Genomic DNA, 23,276 nt, shown 5'->3' with positions numbered 1-23,276 from the left:
TAAACGTGATGGAGTCCCTGCTCTTTGCAAAACCCCAATGGGAGAGCATTTGCTGAAAGTGTTGAAATCTAAGTAAGTGTTTAAGTCTTAGAACAAAGTAGGCCCATGAGTTTTGACTAGGTATTAAAGCACTTTCTGTAAATGTTTTTCCCTTAATGCTGATGCAACTGATCTTGAGGTTGTTTTTGTTCATTTATTTTTTAAAGAAATGAACTGTTTGAAGGAATCTGGTTAAAATTTACCCATAGCTGACCTTTCACATGTACTTTCTAGTTCAGTTTAGCATTTATGAATGGGTTCGCTAATACCTACGTGAGAGGGATAGAACAGTGTTTTTTCTGTCACCCTCTAGGTTAGAGCCTTACTTATTGTTTTTCTGTTTTCAAGGCTGTGAAGATTCTAGGAGTAAGTGAAAAAAAGAGTTTTAATTTCCATTGTGGCCCTGAACAGTTTCTACTTGTGAGCTGAAACAGGTCTTTCTAAACTCACAAATAATTATGATTCCTGCATCTGCCAGTAGTTTTCTCGTTGTGGCCAGAGTTACACTCATTCTGTATCATTAAGCTGAATCTTGTCATTAGTGGATTTGTCTGCTGAGTCCTAAGGAGTCAACCTCCCTTTTAGATACACTGGGCTGGCAGCTTAGACCCACGGCAGCCTAGCGTTCTTTATGTCCGGTGCCTGGACTCACACACAAAAAGCAGGAGGAAAGATTTTGTTTCTGAGAAGCGAGGTTATATACATGTTAACTGGGTAGATGATTAACTATGCATAATCTCATTTAAAGACCTGTGGCATAAACTATTGCAGCTTTCACAGAGGCCTGAAAATTAACACCAACCTTAATCCCTAAGGTGTAAGTGAAGCCTCTGCAGCAGCTAGTCAATGTTTTGGCCCAAGCAGTTTGGCTGTATTGTTCAGTGGCTATATTGTTTGTTTATTTTTCTAAAGGAGTATATAATATTCTTTCCATTTATTCGTTTTTTAAGACTGTTCTTTAGAATTTCACCTTTAAGAAATGTCTATAAAGAGAAAAAATGTTAAACACTGGGAAGTTCCAAAAAAGACCTTCTTCAGCCCCTCTGTTACAGATGAAGAATCCGGGGGCCTCCAGGCTCCTTTGCCCAGGCGGCTGCTCCTCCAGTGCAGCCTGGTAACTTGCTCCTGAGATTCTCAGCAAGTCACCAGGTTCTCTGTTGTTTCCCTTCTGAATCCTGTCTGTCATCCTGTCTTGTAAGTACTGTAGAATAAAGTTCATTCCTGTGGCGCTCTAAAGCTGATTCACTTTCCTTACCACCAGTGCTGTTTCCCGTGACGGTCATCCTGTCCCATCCCTTTTTAGTCGGCTCTCCTTAATGGAACATTTCCTTCTCCAGGAGTCGTGCTCAGTGATTACCACGTACCTTATTTCATCCTAAACAGTCCTTCAAAATAGATTCTGTATTCTTCCTTTCTGCAGCCAAGAAAACTGAGGTTTAGAAAAATATTTAACTTGGTTTCTATCACACAGCTGGTGGCAGAACAAGTGTTTGAATCAAAGCCAGGAACCCTGTCCTGTTGAGATTTCACCTCTGCGAAACTCCCAAACCTGTGTCTTTGGCCCAGGAACTCCTCAGCTTCTCCTTTCCAGGTGTTTGTGTTTGTAAAGACAGTAGGCAGATGGTCAGAAATGCCAAGACATTCAGAGTTTGGTTTGTTCTGTATTTTAAAAACACACTGCCCTCAGCTGAAGTGCCAGCATTTGGTGTTTACTTTCTCATCGCCTTGTGGTTGAGGCTCCTGTTCTGTGTGTTTAAAATACCTTCAAAACCACTGTAGCCGGGAGATGGTGACCTGTTCATTTCTGGATACAATATTGTGTGGGAATTAACTGTGAATGAGAAATGATACAATGCTGTATCAGCTATGGGAAACTCGCTTAAAAGTGCAGTGTTATCTAGACATAATACTGCCTACTTTTACTTGCTCCTAGAGTAGTGTTTTTAATTTGGTTGTTGCTCTTCATTAAGTGTAGGCAAGGTTAATCATATTACTCTGTTGATTTTTCACATCTGCTCTGTGGAGTCATCTTGGTTTTTCAGCAGAGCAAATATCACCCCAGTCACTGACACTTTTGTGTTTTTATCATACATTTATTTCATTATTTTGTTTATGTGTGTGTGTTTCCTCTTCTCTGAGCTGCTCGTTTCCTCCTCCTGCCTACCCACCCCGCCCCAGGTTAAGAAAAGCCCTTGAGCTTGCTGTCTCCCTGTGGCTGGAGGAGCCCCCGAGCCCATTGCTCCCACCAGATGGCTGGTTCTAAGCTGCTCCAGTGTAGGTGTTTGGGGCAGGGGCTGAGTCTCAGACTTCCTAGGAATGGGGCTTATGTTAGAGTCCTCGCTGTGCTGCTTTCTAGAGAAATGGCACCGAGCAAGACACTGAACCTCTCAGTTTGGTTTCCTCATTTTTAGTACTCTTGCCACAAGAGTGGTGTGAGGGATGATGAAATCATGATGATCTAGTAAGTTCCTAGCACATGCAGTACTCAAGAAATGTTGGTTCCCCCCTCCCTTCTCCTTTGTGACCCCAGGGGCTGGCATAATTCCTGGAACATTGTACTTATTCAGAGAGCGTTGGAGGGGGAGGGTTGGTCCAGCGACAATGTATTTCCTTCTGAAAATTAACTGAATCTTTCCCTCAGCCCTCACTCTCAGCAGTTAAATTCTGTCTTTGCCGTGATCTCTAAAATATGTGCCCATAGGAGTATTTAGAGAAATTTATCCTCTCCAGTGCTTAAATAGCATTATTTGGAGTGACAGTAGCTGTGCTTTTAGTCTTAACTCTAGTTTTTAAATGTATACGTGTATCATATTTTGAGCTTGGTACTAGGTCATTGGTGATGGAGGAGTGATTGAAAATATATAGGCATTTGTGAATTACAGATTATGAGAAAATTTTTAAGTTGTGTCTTAGATTTCAGTAAGATTTCTCTCATGTTAGTGAGAAATAATTGAAATAATTAAAACTACATGAAGGATTTTAAGAACTTTTCCAAATTCCACTTTTTTTCCCCGAAGTTATTTTGGCAGTTTATTGTAAATAGTGTATTTTGCAGAGCAAAAGACTTAGAAATCTAATATTATCCTTAATAGACTGCAATTATTTAATATTTAGCGTGAATGCAATCTAACTCAGGTAGGCTTTTTCTACAGTTATTATAACGGCTGTAATTGCAAAAGGATACTTTAGTGTAGTAGAAGCTGCCAGATGCAATGCCATTTGATCTAAAAAGGTCACAGTAAAAGGGACATTTAAATTAAGTTATAAATTACAATTGAAGAACAATATTTTGATGTGTGAGACCAGGGATGACAGAGCAGGAGATGTAATTCATGGGTTCATTATAGAACAGAGGTGCCTGACAGCTGAGCCGTGCCAAGAGGAAAATTTATTTGCAACATCACGCAGACAGAAAATGGCAGCTCAGATGAAAAGCCTGAGTAGAAACTTGAAACCTTGTGGTAATACGTGGAGTTTATGCTAATAAGACTGCCCCAGATCCAGCGATGTTTAATGATTGCTGTAATATAAATGAGGTGTTCGGACATGTGCACATTTTCAATCTTATTTAAATTAAGACCTCGTCCTTGCTCTGTAAAATAACACACTTTATAACCAGGCGTTAAGGTTGATTCTCTCACCTCCCTGTCCAATGTACAGATTTGCTGAAATTTCAGAATTGTTTAGGCAGGAGAGTTAAAGCTTGAAACAAGAATTCCATCCATGGCAGCTTTGAGGAAGGATATAATTTAATGTTTATAGCAGTGCATGAGAAGTTCAATCATGAGTTAATTAAACTGTAGGCAGTCATTAAGTATTATTTATTCTTTCAAGAAGCTTGCCAATAAAGCACTTATATATATTAAATTACAGAAAGTAATAAGCAGGGGATGATTTGTCAGGCTGAGTGAGAGTAGCAGGTTTAACTTGGGCAATTTTGCAGAAATGTGTTTTTCTTCTTGTGGCCTGACCCTTTCTTCCTGCTAATCACAGAGAGGTCAGGGGCTGTCACAGGACACTTGAGGCTACACAGTCCCCAGCACGGTGGGCACCTTGAACGTCCGGGTGTTTGAAGAGTCTCGGGTAGGAGCCGTGTCCCGAAAACATTACTCCCCGTGATACCGCTGGACAGTTGATGGTTGTTTGGCATTTCGGGGTATCTTGTCACAGTGTCTCATTTCTGGCTTTTCATGGTCCTTTGACACAGCTGAGGGCTGGTGTCGTCAGGCCCATTTGACAGACGGAAACCTCAACTCAGCTGGTTTGTGACGAAGCTGCTTAATAGGAATCTGTCCCCTGGCGCAGGCTCTGAGCTGTGTTCTCGAGGCTACAGAAGGCCTTGACTGTGGAGCGGTTCGTGCAGAGGGGGCTGCTGAGCACCTGGAATCTTGGAGTCATTGAGATTTTTATGCAACAGCCAGCTGTGTCCAGTTACAGAGGGCGCGGCATCTTTGGCTCTGTGTGATTCAGTGCTGCAGTTCCTTTGTTGAGCAGAACCAAACTAGGAGTTTTCTTACACAGAAGCTGCTGTTGTTTTCAGAACCATCCCCCTCGGCCCCCCCAACCAGGTCCACTCTGCTGGTATACTTGGGCCAACTTAGGCGGAACCGTGTGTAGCATTCGGAGTTGCTCAGGAACTCTTTGTGGAATGAATGGAAGGAAGGCAGAGTATGTGGTGGGAGCTGCCTGCCTCCCGGGCTGGGACGTCCCACTGGCTCTCAGGGCACCAGAAGGCGTGGCCGAGGAGGGTGGACACCTAATGGGGAAGAGCCACCCTGGACTCCTTCACAATGAACAAACCAAAATCGAAGGGAAGAGCGCAACCTGAGGATTCTGTGGAGTAAGTGTGGGGAACCAGGTGACAGGCTGCTGGAAGACAGCAAAGCAGGGGTAGTTCCACGGTGGAGTCACTTAAAGGGCTAGTGGATTGGTGAAAAATCGCCATTTTGTTATCAGATCCCCCACATACTGACCTGTGGTTTAGGGGGAGATGGCTTTTACTTGTGCATAAGTGCAGACTTGCAGTTCGGTGATGTGGAAGCGGCAGATTTACAAGTGCATGCTTCCCTGATCATCAGATTAAACACACACACATGCACGCACGCACGCACACACATGCACACACAGGCCCTGTGATGATGAATTTGAAAACGGTGGTTTCTGCGGAATGACTTCCTGCTTTAGTGGCTGGCAGGTAGTGGTTGATAGTGTAAGATCTAAGTTCTCCTCTTACCAGTAGCTTGTGAAGATTGGAAGCTGATTGAGTAAAGATGCTATATCTTGGTCCCTGCTTTTTGCAGTGATCTTTACCCAGTAGCTCCAAAATGGTACATTTCTCTATACATTAAAATTGCATTTAATCCCAGATTTTCCCAGCCGGGCTTGGCTGCAAAATGGACAGAAAGGTTTACTTATCTTGCTTTAATTGCTCTTCTAAGACCACAAAGTGAAGCTGTAAGACATTTGAGGGTCTTCATTGCAATTTCTTTGAAAAATCTTCTCTAGGGTAATGGTAGAAAATCTTATTCACAATGAAGAACCTTTTACCTTAGCAATATTGGGAAGTCTGCACTGAATTTCCTATATTGATGTATCTGTGTGATTGTGATCAGGTGTTTAAAATTTGAAACGCACATGTTTTTCACTGGTTGAGATTATCCCAATTCTTCAGAGCTTGACATGGTATTAGAGGGGAATATTTTCAATGACAATTTTTGGAGATTTGAGATAGCCAGTATTTTGGTAAACTTACCAACTCTAATTTACATGAGGAATACAGTTGAAACGATCAGTTAAGCTCTAGCTCAAACATTATTTTGGCCCCAGTCTGAAGAAAGAAAATCTTCCTAATCATTTAGAAAACAAACCCTTTTTAAGAAGTGCTTTCTTGTGCATGATATGATACGTTAAGGAAGGAGGTGGAACCCAACAACTCAACCCGTTAGGACCCTAGAGTTTGGATGCGACATTTAGATAGATGTGTCACACTAGAACAGTACTTTAAAGTGATTCTCAGGCCAACGTTTCTGAGGTACGTTACCTGTGTTACTCCCAGCTCTATTCATCCCTAGCACCCCGAATAGTGTCTGGCACAGTTGAGCTCTCAATAAATATTTGTGGAAAGAATGAAGGATATCCTGAACTCCCAGTAGTTTTCCCAAAGTGCTCGAAAGATAATCAACAAAAGAAGCAATATGGGCTGTAACAACTATTAATATGTTAGAAATATATCTTTAGTAAATATGATTGAAGTATTTCTTTAAAGATGTAAAACTCTCAGAATTTCTCAGACAAGATTCCTGGAAAGTGGGAGTAAGTGTTTGTACCATTAAGAAGGCAACTGTTTAGAAAGGTTCCTTTGGGTTTCCTGGGAAGGGGGTGTGCCAGAGCAGAACTTTGTACTGGCCTTTATGAATTATCGATAACAGCACAGTAGCACCCTAACTTCGTTTGTTCAGTCAGTATTTGTCACTGTTGGCAAATAATCCCACACCTTTTACTTTTCAAATGTGTTTTTGTATAGGGGTGAGAGAGGTAGACGCTCTGGATATTTATGGAGTTCATAGCACAGAAAGGTCAGGAGGAGGAATATTTTAAGAGGACAGGCTGACAGTGGATCAAATGAGAGGAGGGAATTACCCATTCTTTAGGTTGCCCCATACATCGCGGCAGCTTTCTCAGGGGAAAGTATGATCTGAAATAAAGGTTTGTAAAGGAAGCGTGAATGCTGGGATATGTTTTGGGGAAACATCTTTCTCTACTAAGCACCTCACTAGAAATTTGACTGGGGGCATCGTGCAAGCAGGAGCTAGCCTCTCCAGTAAACCAAACGACCACAAGTTCAGCAAGTCACTCAGAACATTTCTTCCGGTTTATTTAAAGCTCTCCTTGGTTCACCAAAAGGCAGGAATGTCATAGGGATTAATGACTTAACTTCATTCACTTGTTCACTTTTGGAATGAGCCTTATGTTCTTGTGAGTAATTTCCTGTTATCAGCCATATAAGATTTAAATTTTTTTTTCTGTGTCCTGTACCAGAGTTTTAATCAAATTTCATTAATTATTAACGTGAGTAATTATGTGAAACGTAAGTGGTTTTGTTTATAGTTTCACATTTTTTTTTTCTGTCTCTGAAAAGGCTACTCTCTAGAAAATTAATGAAAATTGAATAGAGACTGCTTCCTTCATTTTTTTTCTCTTTTAAAAATAAATAGCTAACACTCATTTAGCATACTATGTGCCCGGTACCGTTCTAAGCAATTTTACATGTATTTTCTTTTTTTTTTTTAATTAATTAATTTATTTATTTATTTTTGGCTGCATTGGGTCTTCGCTGCTGTGCACGGGCTTTTTCTAGTTGCGGCAAGCGGGGGCTACTCTTCCTTGTGGTGCGCGGGCTTCTCATTGCAGTGGCTTCTCTTGTTGCAGAGCACAGGGTCTAGGTGTACAGGCTTTAGTAGTTGTGGCTCATGGGCTCTAGAGCGCAGGCTCAGTAGTTGTGGCGCACGGGCTTCGTTGCTCCGTGGCATGTGGGATCTTCCCAGACCAGGACTCGAACCCATGTTCACTGCACTGGCAGGCGGATTCTTAACCACTGCACCATCAGGGAAGTCCCTACATGTATTTTCTAATGTTGTCCTCACAATAGCCCTAAGAGGTGGATGTTATTACTATACTCATTTTAAAAGATGACAAAATTGAGGACCAAAGAGGATAAGTAATTTGCCCAAGGTCGCACACCTAGTAAGTAGTAGAGCTAGAATTCAAATCCAGATAATCTGGCTCCAAAGTCCATAGTTTTTCATCACTCTCCTTATAATTACCCCATTTACTATAATGACCTCTTATAAAATGTTGTTAATTTGCCATGAGCTTTTTATTAAGAATTTATGATTTGATCAACTTGAATTGATTTCAAAGTGTCACTAATGTGTGCTTTTTAAAAAAATTAAATAGCTGTATAATTTTTCCTTTTATTCAGTTCTGATCCGTGCTGTTAAGCTCTCATTACAGATCCTCATTATATTATAGAACTTGGCAAATACCTGCTTGTTCTGGGTATCAGGCGAAGTGTGAAATGCTAACTTTATTTTTATTTTATATACTTCTGAAAGGAGGCCAGATTGGACGGTTTTCAAACATTTGCACATTCTAGTATTTTAGTGTAGTATTTTGTTTATTTAGTATAATATTTATATGTACTATTTTATTTTTAAAATAGTCTAATGATGAATGTCATAAAAATATGTAAGTTAGTATCTAGCATTCATATGCATTACACACACCCCACACAAATAACACTCACCCACACCCACACTCTACCACCACCAAAAGCAGGATTCAGCATTGATCATTGTTATAGGTGTTTCATTTTGTTTTAAGGTAGTTGACTTAATAATTAACTTGTAGCTTGTACTTCCTTGGATAGTCTGGACTTAAACTGGGGTCCTGTAAAGTGGGAGACTAACTCGGGAAATTTTAATTTTTAATAACTTTTTGTTTTGCTGAACGAGCAATGAAAATGGGTATTTGTGATAATCCCTTCCAATAGCAGTTAAACAGTTAGAAGAGAGACTTGATGTGTATGTCTCAAACTTTTATTTATTTGTTTATTCATCCATCCATCCATACAAACAAACAAATATTTATCACAGCCTTACTATATGCCCAGCGCTGGGGCTACAGCAGTTGCCAGGAAGGCAATCTGTAGGTTCTCCTTGAAAGTCTTCTGTTAAGGAGGGGAACACAGGGCTCTCTCCTTCGTTTGAGTCTGTAGCTCCTGGCCTACACCTAGGTGGTAGTAATTGCTATGACCTGCTAGAACTTTTTATCTTGTATGTGTTGTATCCCCACAGCACATCTCCACTAGTTTGTGAGTTTCTGGAAATAAAAACTGTGACTTACCAGTTAATAAGGTTTGTACTGTATTTGTACTGGGGATTCAGCAAAAGCTGGTGAATTGTTCAAATAAGGGATTGAAGCACTGGTGAAAAGATCAGAATGTCCATTGCATGAGGGCATTTTTGTTCGCTGCTGTATCCCCAGGGTCTGCTGTGTGGCCTGGAACATAATAGGTACTCAGCCAACATCAGGCTTAATGAATTTGAAGGCACTGAGATTTAGATTTGGGTTGAGTCTACCTAAGGACAATAGTTGAAGGCCTTTATTAACTTAAGAAGTATTTCTGTGTATCACCTTATGGTACAGACTGTGTTAGGTACTGGAGATACAGGTCTTAGCCAAAACAGATGCTTGTGTCAGAGAAAGAGATTTGTAAAGGAACGGCAGATTTCCAGTGAGAAATTTGGAGGGACAGCCATAGTTTGGGGAGGTCGACTGAGCAAGTGGATTTTTCTACCTGCTCCTTCTCTTCATTGTCTGCAAGTTGAGACTTAAGAACCAGAAGTGGAGAGGGTCACAGGAGCCAAGGCAGGCATATCTTTGCAAGATAGAGAGGGTTCAGGGGTGCCAGGCACTGCCCAGGGTTGAAAAGGATATAGAGTGAAAAAAAAGTTCAATAGCTTTGACCAGAGAGAAGTCTGATCCTAAAAGGACCACGTAGATAAACCAGCATCTTCATGTGTATGTACTGAAAAGTTAGTATGATGTTACATAATTAGATTTAAAGCTTTTATATTTAGGTACTTGAAATTTTTCTTAGCGAAATTACTACAGTTGAAAGACAAGAAATGCGAATGGGATAGAACATGATCTAGCATGTCTTTAGGTCACTTTGGGGAAAATGAGACAAGAGTAGAGGTCACGTTGGCTGGGTTTGAGTCTAGCTCCACCACCTACTGGCTTAGTATGGTGAGCACCTTTACTTGACCTTTCCATGCCTCAGTCTCCTCATACGCAAAATGGGTGACGATAGTTCCTACCCCGTAAGATTAAGTGAGAGAAGACCTTCCTCATAGGATTAAGAATGGTAATGAGTTCATGGAATGTACTTAGCAATAGCCCAGGCCAGATGTTCAATAAATGTCACTGTTACTCTTAATCCTGTTTCTATTACTGCCAGAATGTTCTCTGCCTTACCTGTTTCCCTTTCGCAGAACAGCTGAATTTGGCGGGGGGTGGGGGTGGTTGGATAAGAATGAATTATCATGCTGGCTAAAATGGCTCTGAGTCTTGTATGCTCGTCTCATGACTCTTCTGTTAGAGTAAATGCAGGGTCCCCCCCCCCCCTTTATTGATTTGCTCTCAGTTCTGTTATTTGGTGCAGTTAGCAAACTAAAATTGTTGTTATTGTTTTAGCTCCATGAAAGTGGTTATGATGCTGGCAAAGCCCTGCAGCGCCTGGTAAAGAAGCCTGTGCCCAAGCTGATTGAGAAGAGCTGGACCGAGGACGAAGTGGTGAGCTTGCGGGGGTGGTGGGTGAGGGATGCTTTGCCTCAGGTCTTGGCGGGGCCATGCGGGGGCGGGGGGCAGGGGGCGGGGCCTGTCTCGGGTCTGGGGCGTCGGGGGCTTGCCTGTCGCTGTTCTCCCAAGGTCCAGTCGCGGATGCAGGCTGTCCATGGCATCTGTCAGTCAAGGGAGGGAGCCTTGAAGCCTCATAACTGTATGGAAAGACTTGATTTTAGTAAGCATTGGTTCTGTAGATAACGGGAAAGATTTTCCCGGGTGTCATGGAAAGAGGGAAAAAAATTAATAGTTGCTCTTTAAAAAAATTAGTTTGGGTTGGTTGATTTGTTTTGGGTGCAAGCTAGCTTTTGATACCTCCTGGTATTAAGACACAATCATTTTAAAACCAGTTGGTACCCAACCTAGAGTAGGGCTGCTATCCCGTTTTTATTGTGTAGGCTGGCAGGGTCCCTAACCTGCTGAAGGGCAGTAGTCAAGAGCAGGAAGCGTGGATCTTTCATATTCATCCTGTTCGTATGGCCCATTAAAGAAGGTGGGGAGATAGAAATGTATCCACAAATACAGAGTTTTCAAACCCATGGATTTTATCCCAGCAGAAAGAGTTCTCATGAAGCTACATCCCCCATCTCGTGACTTTGGAAAGGAATTGCTATAAAAGACTGAGAGATTTCTTGTGCTTTTGCAAATAGAGTCTTCAATAGGAATGTCACCGCTTGACATTTGCCATTTAGGTTGAACGAGATTAAGATGAGGGCTGGCACTGATACACATAGCGATTGATTGTAAATTCCTTGCCTGTATATAAAACTACGCTAAGGAAGACTGTTTAGAAACTGTATGGCTTTCCTGATCCTGCTCTTTCATTTTTCCAGCAGTATCTATCAAAGGCTTATTATGTGCCAGGTGCTGTGTTAGGAGCCATCAAGGGGAACACAAGGCCCCACCTCACGAGGGGAGACCATCTGTAAATCAGTGTATGTCAAGGGGTGAGACGTGGCCTGAGGAAAACAGTAGGGCAGCGAGGATGGGGATGAACTGGGTAGGGGGCTGTCTTTTGTAAGGAGGCTCGGGAAACACCTGGTGAGTACCATTTGAGCAGAGACCTTAGAGAAGCGAGGAGACGAGCCTTTTGGCTATCGGGGGCCCTAAGGTGAAAGCACGCCTGGCATGTTCGAGAAATAGGCAGGAGTGTATCTGAGGGGAGGATGGTAGGAGAGGTGGGGGGCAGGTCAGGGTGGCCTGTGGACCCGCGTTCAGGGCCTTGCTGTTTGCTCTGCACGAGCAGCTTCTGGGCAGAGGGACTCGATCTGCCGATGGGCCTCCGGCTGCTGATTCAAGCGTGGGCTTTGGGGGCTGTCGTGAGAGTCCAGGCCCGAGACTGCTGATGGAGTGGCACAGCAGCAGTGGCGGTGAGAAGTGATGAGGTCCTGGATGTCTGCTGAGTGGAGGGCCAAGGGAGTGTGTTCATGGAATGGCTACGGATGAGGGTGGCTGGGGGCTGAGAGGAATGGAATGGGGAGAGAACTGGGAGGCAGCAGGGAGGGACTGAAGTGGCCCTTGAAGGCTCAGTAATAGAGCGCCTTTTCAGCAGTCCCTTTGGACTCCTCACGGCATGAGACTGATGATGAAGCTGATGTTGCTGTTTTGAAATTTAAAATGTTAAAACTTTACATGATTAGTAGAGAGATGGAAGCATCTTAAATATTTGTTATTCAGATAGTGGCCGAAGTGAAAATGTTAAACTCAGTTGTTGTGAAAAGTCATATATTAAAAAACTAAAAATAGAGTTGCCATATGATCCAGCAGTCCCACCCCTGGACATGTATCTAGAAAACTCTTAATTTGAAAAGATACGTGCACCCCGGTGTTCGTAGCAGCACTGTTTACGATAGCCAAGACATGGAAGCACCCTAAGCGTCCGTTGCCAGATGAATGGGTAAAGAAGATGTGGTGTGTGTGTGTGTATAACATGAAATATTACTCAGCTATAAAAAAAGAATGAAATAATGCCATTTGCAGGACCGTGGAAGAGCCTAGTGATTATCATTCTAAGTGAAGTAAGTCAGAAACAGAAAGACAAATACCATACGATATTGCTTATATGTGGAATCTAAAATATGACACAAATGAACTTATTTACAGAACAGAAACAGACATAGAAAACAAACTTATGCTTACCAAAGGGGAAAGGGGGTGGGGGAGGGATTAATTAGGATTTGGGGATTAATAGATATAAACTACTATATATAAAATAGATAAACAACAAGGCCCTGCTGTGTAGCACAGGGAACTATGTTCAATATCCTGTAATATATCATAATGGAAAAGAATATGAAAAAAATATTTGTATATGTATAACCGAATCACTTTGCTGTATAGCAGAAATTAACACAACATTGTAAATCAGCTGTACTTCAACTTTTAAAAAAAGTCGTATGGATGTTGTTTTCCACTGTAGACCTATTTATGTGGGAAGGAGATAAGAGAGTTGATGGATAAAAATGTTTAATTCTACAACAAGCCTTTGTGGAAGACAGACACAAGGGGATGGGACGAACGTGGCCCGTGTGGCCCATCCTAGGTCCTGGTCAGGACTGACGAGCCGTGATGGCTGCTTCTCGGACTCACGCTCCTCCACGTGGCCTGCGGCTCCTTCTGATCTCTCCTCTTCTTCCGCCCCCGTCGTCCCTCCCCTTTCACTGTTGCCTCTCCAGCTCCTCGCTAGCCATGACTCTCTCCCCCTCCGTTCATTCCTCCCTTGACCTTTCATTCCCTCTGGAATTTTCAGATTCCAGCTTAAAAGAAAGCTTTTCCTGCTTGAAAGAAATCTGGCTTCCTTCTCTGGCAGCACTTGGGTATATCAGGAACAGTGTGGGCCATGTCCCCACTGCTGCCTCTTTGGGACTTTTCGCAGACAGTAGGATGAAGGGGGGCGGGATCTGACACGTGGGGAAAAGCCCAGCTTAATTCTGAAAAATGAACCACGACTCCAGAGCGCTGCCCACTCCGAGTCCCGGATAACGGTCTTTAACTGCATAAGTCCTTGTCAGTCTGGGCTCATTTTCATCGTGTTTGCTTCTTGTTTTAGTGTAAGTTTTGAGGAATGTTTTGGCAGTCATCCAGCCCTTGCAGAGCCTAAGGATCAAACGGTTCCCTTATTCATAGGAAGTTAAGCTTCACTTTCTAAAACCTCAAAAGTGAATGAGAGAGAGTGACTGAATAATTGATAGGCTGAGGGAAGCTCCAGATGAATGTGTCCAGATCACTTCTTTGAATCATTGTATGTGGCGGCAGGGCACATAAACCAACATGACTCTTAACCTGAGCCTGGTTTTGGCTGTGAGTAAACACCTGCTCTGTGCGTGTGGCCCCTTCTGCTGAATTCCCCACATTTTCTCACCCCAGGAATCACAAGAATAAGCAAAATAAATGGGCCCCAACTCAAATAAATACATGAGCCTGCCTCTTTTTTTTCCCTCTCAATGTTCTATATACTTGGACATTCTAGTTATTTTTAAACTTCATCGCCTCCAGTATATGAATCTGACCCTACTACCCAACATCTGACCTGACGCCAGTGTCGATGAACTTGCCTTCCTTTGCACTGACGTGAATCAAGCTCTCCGTGTGAGAGGGTTGGTGCAACGAGCAGCTACTGGTGGGAGCCCCCGTCTGTGCTGGCAGCGGACAGCCTGGGCACCTCCTGGGTCCTCTGCTCTGGGAGCAGACCCCTCCCTTGCCCACCCAGACCCGGACCCTAGCTGCCTGCGAGGCCTGGCGTGTTCCCCGGCCCGTCCCCTGGTGAGCGCTCCCTCTGCTGAGCTGCGTCTGCCGTCTGCATCCTTTACTGCTGGCTCATCCTTTGCCGCCTCCTGTAGCCTTTGTGCCGCCATCCCCAGTTTTGTTCCTCATGGTCTTTATTTCTGAGTTGATTGTCCTTCTAGTTTGTAGACGTATTAAGAGTGAGGACTTTGTAACAGTGAGAATGATGTCTCTGCCTTCGAGGCGCTGTTGAGGAGCACTGACAACTCTTTATTCAAGATGACTGTTCTTAAAGATTCTTCGCTATAAGTGACATTGTCCTCAAGCCGGCATTTTAAAACTTGGAATTGTTAATAATTATGCATCAGCATCAAGGAGAAAAACTTCTATATGCATCCATTGCTAACCTTAAAAGCTTTACTTTCGGGAAGAGTTCCCAAATTATGATTAATAATACCACCCGACCTCTTCTTCCCAGGTCTTTCAGATAATCATTAATCCTTGACATCTTAGGCCTCAGAATTATACAATAGGAGGCCTTTCATTTCACACTTTTCTCTCAGTAATTCCTTGGACACTTTGTGTGTTTACAGATATGGTATTTCTTATTGAAGTTGCCTTGGGGCTGAGATACTTTAAATTCTGTTGAACTGAAGCCAGATTTGTGCCAATTTCTGTCAAATTCTAGGCCAGATAGTGACAAATGAACTCTGTTTTAGAGGAGAGACTGTGAGAAACACCTTGGTAGCTAGCTCGTGACGGCGTTTCAGGCTAGATAAACCAGGTCAGATCAGAGAAGCATTTTTGCTTTAATTCATGAAGCTTATTGAACACCACGGTGTGGGCGAAGATGGAGCCAAAGCAAATGGCTTGCTGCTTGCTGCACTGGAGAGTGGCCCTGAGGCGTAACCAGTTTCACTTACATTATGCTAAAAATATTGTTCCTTTTCAGGAAGCCATCCAGATCAGTAGAACTTGAGAAGAGAAAGAGAAGGAAGGTACAGATCAGAACTTTAAGAAAAAAACAAACAGACCCCAGACCCTAGATTATTAGGTTTTTAATTAAACATGATGAGCACATTTAAATATAACACAAAGGCCCCAGGCTGGACTGCGCCTAATCGAAACACATTAAGTCACCCTTCCATGCTTGGATAGTTATTAATTCTGTTTATTTATGCATGCAAGCTGAAGGTAGCATTTGCGCTGTTGTTTTGTTGCTTATTGCACTGGGATTCCATTGCTGCTTGATGCTGGGCTCTTAATTAGCATTCAGCTGTTGATTATGGAAATACTGGGGATGCTAATTGAATTCTTTTTAAAATTCAGGGCCTGCATTTTCCTTGTGGAGTTTGGCCTGACTTGCAAGGTTGTAAGATTGGGTGCTTCACTGAGCTGTGCATTTCACCCTTTGCTTCTCATCCACTTGGCCATGTTTTGGAAATTATTTTCGTGTTGAATTAGCTTTCCGCAAAATTCCAGGTGTTACATAAGGGAGAGGTTTTGTTGCTTAGGATGTCCCTACAGTGTGTTTCCATTTCATCTTGGGTAACTAACTTTTATCTTGAAATATGCTTCCCTTTAACTATTTCATACCAATCTTGACATAATACATTGAGGTGAACAGCCTAGATACAAACAGGCTCTGAAATTTTTATCCAAAGATAGTTAATCTGTGGTGGCGATAAACCTTAATTGGCCATATACATGGATTTGCAAATTCGTAAATTTTAAAACATCTGAACCATCCTTCAAGTTAAAGCTCAGTTTATCATAAATATAAATGAAAATCCTTCTTTCAAAATTGACATGGCACGGCAAACTCATTTTCTGAATATCTGTAATCCAATGAACCCGTGTGGCTGGTCAAGGAATTACACAGAGTACACACAGCTCTTTGCATGGTGTCTTTCCCCAGCAGCATCTTCAGATGCCCTTGTTGTGCCCTTTTTGGAATGTCTGCTCGAGAAAACATTGTTTTCATTGTTCACTCTTTTCAAGCCAGACATCTGGATGTGCCAGAAGACAGAGCTGCTTAGTGGGGCAAATATACAATGAATTTTATTTACTGTTTGTGTAGCAGCTATAGAAAATGGAATTCACAAGAGACCCAGAGTGAAGGTCCTATAGCAGCAGGAGGTAGTGGAGGTGAAAGCAGAGGGAGGGGGACAGTGACAAGGGGGAGAGAACTTCCCACAGCCCACAGTTACCGACATGCACATGAGCTTTAAGATGTCCGTAATCTTGGTGTTTAGTTTTAAATGTTATATATTCAATATAGAGGAAGGCTTAATTGTATTATATTTATTTTGGGAATGGTCCACTTTCCAGAGGTGTTGAACATTTTATAAAGTCGTTCAAAAAATGTTGATGACAGGAGGTCACCTAGTATGAATCCATTCATTTTCTTCTTCTTTTGTAAATTTTATGTGAATGTTCCTTCTGGTTAGAACATTATGATAAAAACATTAAAGGGGAGTTGAAACCTCACCACCATCTCACAGTCTCCTGGTTTCATACTCTCTTCAGAGCACTTTGTTTCACGTACATACGTCATTTTATGTAATTGTAAACTTACATAAATTGAATCATAACATTAAAGTTTTCACTTTCTAAAGTCATCTTAATCTGAAAATTTTTACAGTTTGCTTAGAACCCAAAATATAGACATGTTGTATTTAGTGCAGTGCATAATAGGTACTTAGTAATTTTTAAATTGGATCAAAGTAGCTTTTTCTCTCTACTCATTACCCTCCCTCTAATTTTAAACTAAATTGGTTACTGTTTCTTATGAACAGCTTAATTCTTAGATGTGAGAGTAGAAAAAATAAGAAAAATTATAAATGTTGACATATTTCTTACACGTAATGTATCTATTTTACTCACTCATGTTATGTATTCTTATTATGGTCCATGGTAAAAATCAGTCCCTTAATATTAAAAAAGAAAAATGTAGATTCAGGTACAGTTTGCCTAATGTTTCAGGTATTAATGAAACTGAACTATTTTTTCTGTAATTGACCCCATCAGCCTTTGAATCAAACTCTTGTTTAAAGAAGTCAATAGTGTGGATAGAGTGGGGTTTATTGTAAAGTCCTGTTAGAAATGAGACATCAAATTAAAAATCAAGGGGCTTCCCTGGTGGCGCAGCGGTTAAGAATCCGCCTGCCGATGCAGGGGACACGGGTTCGAGCCCTGGTCTGGGAAGATCCCACATGCCGCGGAGCAGCTAAGCCTGTGCGCCACAACTGCTGAGCCTGTGCTCAAGAGCCCACGAGCCACAACTACTGAGCCCACGTGCCACAACTACTGAAGCCTGCGTGCCTAGAGCCCGTGCTCCGCAACAAGAGAAGCCACCACAATGAGAAGCCCGCGCACCGCGATGAAGAGTAGCCCCTGCTCGCCGCAATTAGAGAAAGCCCGCGTGCAGCAACAAAGACCCAACACAGCCAAAAATAAAAACAAATAAATAAATAAATAAATTTATAAAAAAGGAATCTGCCTCCTAATGCAGGGGACACGGGTTCGAGCCCCGGTCCAGGAAGATCCCACATGCCGCAGAGCAACTAAGCCCGTGCGCCACAACTGCTGAGCCTGCGCGCCTGGAGCCCGCAAGCCACAGCGAAGAGTAGCCCCCTCTCACCACAACTAGAGAAAGCCCGCAGGCAGCAACAAAGACCCAATGCAGCCAAAAATAAATAAAATAAATAAATTTATTTTAAAAAATCAATTACATGTGCAGAAAAGTTGGTGTAAGGCAGTCAATTTTGTCAGTTAGTTTGCAGAAAGATTCTACTGTGTAACAAGCTGTAAAGAGAAATGTACTTTAGAATCCTTTAGTAAATGAAATAGGCCAAGCATTAGAAGGGGAGAGATATTTCAAAAATTTATTTCAGCATTTCTTATCAGTAGAAGTTGCCTCTGGGTTCAATCTACAAATTCAGCTGTGACCTTGCCTTTCACATATTTGGCTTTATTGCTTTCTAGGCTTCCTCTTTATACTGTGCTCAAAGTTAGTATGTCTGTTTTTCTTTTTAGACAAGGTCATTGTTTTTTCATTTTCTTTAACCAATACGTTTTTAAGTTCCTTATCCCAAGCCCTAATTTTAGTTTTTTGCTTCTGTTTTTAAAGAAAGCTAACAATAAATTGTGCCATGCTTTTGGGTTCCGTGTGTGTGTATGTGTCTGTTTGTATGTTCGTGCAAGTGTATGTGTTCAGGCCTTGGGGTGATGCAGATGGAACAGAGACCTGGGAAGTAACCCCCCGTTGAATATAAGCGTAGCCTAAATTATTTCTCACCGCTCAGGATAATCTTTTAAAGTCAAAGAGTAATTTTTATGGGACATTTTTTTCATTTTTGCTTGAAGTGGGGGAGTGTTGGGAGAAGCTTCAGCTTGGAAGCTTAGTAAATCCTAGAGCAGCGGGTTATTGAAGCCATGATTTCCATCTCCTTTTCAGGGACGTGTAAAAAAAAAATGGAGATGGCATACACTTTCAGCCGCTCTCCATCATCTTTCTCTGTTCATTTTTAAAATGAGAACAGGGCACAAGGGGACTTGAGAGATTGCATTTGTTCTCCCATAGACAAAGTGGGTATTTTATAAATGAAGAGGATGGAAAACCCTTTCCTTCTACGGTTCCTTAGCAACAGAACTAGAGTCAATTTTAATGTGTATGCATTGAACGCTCTGTGGATAGTGACATTGGAGCCTTATATTTTCACAGGTGAAACATACCATATGAGCCTGGTAACTAGAATTCAGGGTTGGGGGAAGGAAACAGGAGATTAAAAAAAAAAAAGGGAACCCTACATTGAGAGGAAGTAACTCATTTAGCGCTCTCTCCTCTCTCCTGGCACACTTATGTCTTAAATCTAAAGTCTCTCTTAGGTAGAAGTAGTAATGGCCTTGGTAGCCCCCTAATTGCTTTGTTCACTAGAGTGCCAGCCTGTTTTTTTATATTTCCTAGTAGCGTTTCATTCTTCTTCTCCTAATACCCTGCATGCTGCTAAGTGATACTATGTTTCAGCACTTGCTTTAGGACATTTTTCCAAAGTATGTTTATATGGGTAAATTCCAGTGCATTTTCCACACCTGTACAGCATAGTACTGAGGTGCTAGGAAGCAGAATACGTTTGGTGGTCACAAAGGAGAAAGACAGTCTCTGCAGTTTGCTCACCACTTAGTGTTCAGGCCCAGGTCTGTGTCTCCAGCTTTGCATTTGTTGAGTTTGGTGTTGGGGCTTGGCAGATGGCAAGTGAGCGTGAAGATGGGATGACCCCTTCATGCTGTTTACCAGGATACTTAGTTCTGATTTTAGATTACTGGTTGAAAGTCATTTATTTCATAAACGTCTGTAGAGCACCAGCACTCTGCCAGGCACCATTTTATGTGCTGGTGATTCAGCAGTGAACAGAACAAACAGAAATCCTTATCCTCGTGGAGCTGACATTCTAGTGGGGAAGACAGATTAAAACAAGAGCACTAAGTGACATACCTCGTGTGTGAGCTCAGTGCTAGAGTCTTGTATCCCCAGAACATAGCCCAGGGCTTGGGGCAAGGTTGATCATCAGAAAATAGTTTGACTGGGTTGAATAGAAGGGAAACCTAGTAGAGGCTGTTTTCCCCACCCCACCTCTACTCTCAGCCCCCCAGATCCTCAGATCACTTCAGAGGCGTTGGCCCGTGTGGCTGAGCCCCGGCACTGATACAATCAAGGAGAGCTTCTCCTTCAGCCTGCACGGGGCCAGTGCACGCTCTGACTCCAGCAGAATTAACCGGACATTTCCCTGTTCTTTTCTTCTTGGCAGCTTCCCTTGGAAGGAGCAACCAACCCCTTCCAGCTGTCTGTGGTTTTCTTTTCTAGACTCCAACTTTAAAAAGCCCATTCCTTGCCAGCATCACTTGATACTTACTGATGCGTATGGTTGCAGTGTTCCGCCGTGAGAGCGAGAAGGAAGAAGCCTCAGCAGATGGCCCAGTGTGAGACTGCCTACTCTCACTAACCCACCTTCCCTCGAAACCTATCACCCTTTCAAAAGAGAATGACCTGTTTGCTCATCTCTTTCTTATGGTTGGCCGGTTGTCTTGGGCAGTCTGTTTTGTGACTGTGAGATGTGCGTAATATACTTTTCCTGTCAGGTTTCCTCTAAACCTCTAGTGTGCTCCCACTATTTGGTCACTTTTGGAATGTTTTCTTCCCTTGCAAAGGGCTAGATTCCATGTCGTTAATCCGAGCAGTACGAAACAGAAGAACTATCAAATAAACAAACCAAAGAACTAAAAAGAAGGAGGCAGGGAAAGCTGCAAGTAAAAAAGAATCACAAAGTAAGAGAATTGAGCAGACTGACTGAAATTACATCACATGGCCTGAGGGCTAAAGAGTCCAATGTGTCTAGAGCCTGTTTTATTATTTTTTTTAAGTGTATACTATGTCATTCCGGATCATTTTATTAAATGATCAGAAATCACGACCCCTGACAGCACCAGGAAGGCCTCTATTCTGGAAATAGGAGAATGCCCGGGACACGGTGGAGTCACTGTTGCTTCGTTGCCGTTGCCCCGCGTTCTCCGAGGGCACGACTGAAGTGCAGGCCCTGGACTCTGGGGGAGGGCAAGGTCAGGGTGTTACGCTCCCCTCTGCTCTCTGGAAACTGGGTCCCCTCCTTGGGTCTTAGTTTTCTTGTCTGAGGAATAAGAAGAGGAGGAGGAGGGGGAAAGGACGAACTTTGCGATGCCTGACAGGTGTGTGTCGAACCTGGACCTGATGAATCTCAGCCTGCTGCCCCCCACCCTTTTACTTCCCAGGTAAAACGTTGGCAGATGTTTTGTCTAAAGCTAGTGGAATCATCTCTGGTTAAGAAATTTGAAAACATGGACACCTGCACACTCACGAGTCCTTTTAGTACTAACTAAGAGCTGTTGGTTTTCTCTTGCAGGCAGTTTGCAAGTTTTGATGATAAGTTTATTTTTTGCCTAATCTTTCCCATCAGCAGTAATAAAACAGAACCTTCTGGACTACAGAGATGCACGTTAACGAGTATTATGTACTGTGGCAGAGGGGGAGGAAAGGATGTCCCATCGTCAGGGGCTCTGCTTTATGTTCCTTCAGTCTCTTTCCTCCTCTTAACAGCCCTGAATCTTCTCTGGGAGCCTCTGTTGTTGAAGTCTGTGGAGGTGTCACATTTGCTAATAAGCTGCTTTTCCAAAGAGGCACTGTCAGCCTAAATTAGTCATTTTCTTTTCTATCTAGGCTTTTTTTAGGGTAACAGTACGAAACAGGCTTGGTTATCCATTTTTGAAAGGAAAGTGTTAGAAAAGGAATTTAACAGGGTCTTAGTAAGGGAGCTAGTTGACCTGGACCCAAAACCCAGGTAACATTAATCTAAATCTAAAATAGCTTTGCTTGTGGAAAACACTGGGCTCCGGGTGTCTGTGGTTCCCATTCCTGTGTCCCCAGCAGAACACCACTTGGGACTCTTGACTCCATCAGACAAAGCTGTTCCAAGCTCCTGAAGCAGCTTAAAGAGTGGGATGGACCCTGAATACTTGGAATCTTCCCTCTCAGTCAAGTCCACAGAAATGACATTCTCCAATCCTTTAGCAATAACTAAAGTTAGAAAATTATTTTCAGATTGTCCTTTGGGTTAGCCCAACTTCTTTGTCAGCTTCCCAAGTTTTTCACCCCAGAACAGTCTGACCTTGTAGTTTGTTTTCCTCATTAGAACTCTCTGACTTTATAATCAGCTCACATGTTTCCTTCCTCCGTCCTCCTGTCCCCTCCCCACCCCCTTCTTTAAAACCCGTGTCAAACATGCCAAGGATCCGTTTAGATTATCTTGCTTTTAGGCAAACTTTCAGAGGGATCATTCAGTTGCCCACACATTTAGAGTCAGTAAGCATCACACCATATTGTCCTCTGCTGCTTTGAAATAACTTTAGGGCGTGGAGAATTCCACTGTTAGGAGGATATGCATGTATAGGAGAGGCCCTCTCCTTCAGATGAATATCTGGACAAAAGGGATTCTTAGAGCGCAAAACCAAATGTCATTGTCAGTTTCTGGGTAACCAACTTTAGATGTGCCTTAGATAATATTATACAGGGAATAAGAGAGAGGAGGGGCTTCTTTTTCCCCTTACATCAAATTGAATTCCACTGAATTTTCATACGCACTCTGTGTGAGGCTCTGCTGGGTGTTGTGAGACCCCTCTATCCACTGTTCACTGTCGTCATTCTTCCTCTGGTTGAATCTGCCATTCCCATTGTTGTTTGTTCTTCTGTTATTCAAGTGATATGTTTTGTATTTAGCTTAGATTTTTAGAAACAATTTAAAGACAATATTGTATTCGAAAGGAACTTCTTGGTGACTTTAGACAATAAACGTCATCTGTTCTTTAACTGCTAAGATCTCTGCAGGAGCCACCGTAACCTTGATAACTGCCTGGCAGTGTGGCACCCTTGACTGATTTTGCCTGTGGGTGTGAATGAGCACTTGAGTTGGACGCTGTTGCCACAGGCCGCCTGGAGAGCAGATAGCAGCCGCACAACCGCACACCCGCTTCGAGTGCCCCTTCTCCTCCTGACAGCGTGCTGGGGTCCACGGGAGATGCAGGGGTGAACTTGCTGCTTTGTGTTCTCCAACAGGGAGATGGGGAAGGGCGCCGAGGAGGAGGTGTTATTTGAGAGGAACCTTGAAGGATGGGTAGGATCTTAACCGGCAGAGTTGATAGAGGTTAATGGAAGAACAAAGGCATGAAAGAATGTGGGTAGCTGGTTAGTAGCCGATTACCCAGTTTGAAGGAAGCTATGGGTGGAAGAGTGTTTAAGACGGCTTATTAAAGCCAACTACTCTTTATGGGAAGAGACTTTATCTTTAATAGGAAATAAGGACTAATTGCATGTGTTTGAATGTGGGGAATGATAGGACTGGGACCGTCATCGAAGATTAGTCTGGCGGTGACGGGATGATGGATGGAAGTGGGTAGAGAAGGGGGTCACGGTTCTGAAACTCGGCTACACGTTAGAATCACCTGGAGAACTTTAAAACGTCCTAGTGCCCAGACTGTGCTCTGAATCAGAATCTCTGAGGTGGGACTCGGGCGTCCATGTT

General features: G+C 42.8%; 1 protein-coding gene across 6 annotated transcripts in view; it reads left to right on the top strand.

Annotated features, from left to right (window-relative positions):
• Positions 1-23,276, top strand: part of RERE (arginine-glutamic acid dipeptide repeats) — a 423,843-nt gene that overhangs the window by 318,318 nt on the left and 82,249 nt on the right. For all 6 annotated transcript variants that reach the window (XM_059911901.1, XM_059911983.1, XM_059912037.1 and 3 more), the window contains one exon: positions 10,297-10,395. In XM_059911901.1, the coding sequence (XP_059767884.1) occupies positions 10,297-10,395 (99 nt within the window). The remainder of the gene's footprint in view (positions 1-10,296; positions 10,396-23,276) is intronic.

The sequence above is a fragment of the Balaenoptera ricei genome, chromosome 1 (assembly GCF_028023285.1).
Source record: "Balaenoptera ricei isolate mBalRic1 chromosome 1, mBalRic1.hap2, whole genome shotgun sequence".
In the NCBI taxonomy this organism is placed as follows: domain Eukaryota; kingdom Metazoa; phylum Chordata; class Mammalia; order Artiodactyla; family Balaenopteridae; genus Balaenoptera; species Balaenoptera ricei.
Note: the sequence above shows the minus strand (reverse complement) of the source record. Positions and strands in the feature narration are given on the sequence as shown.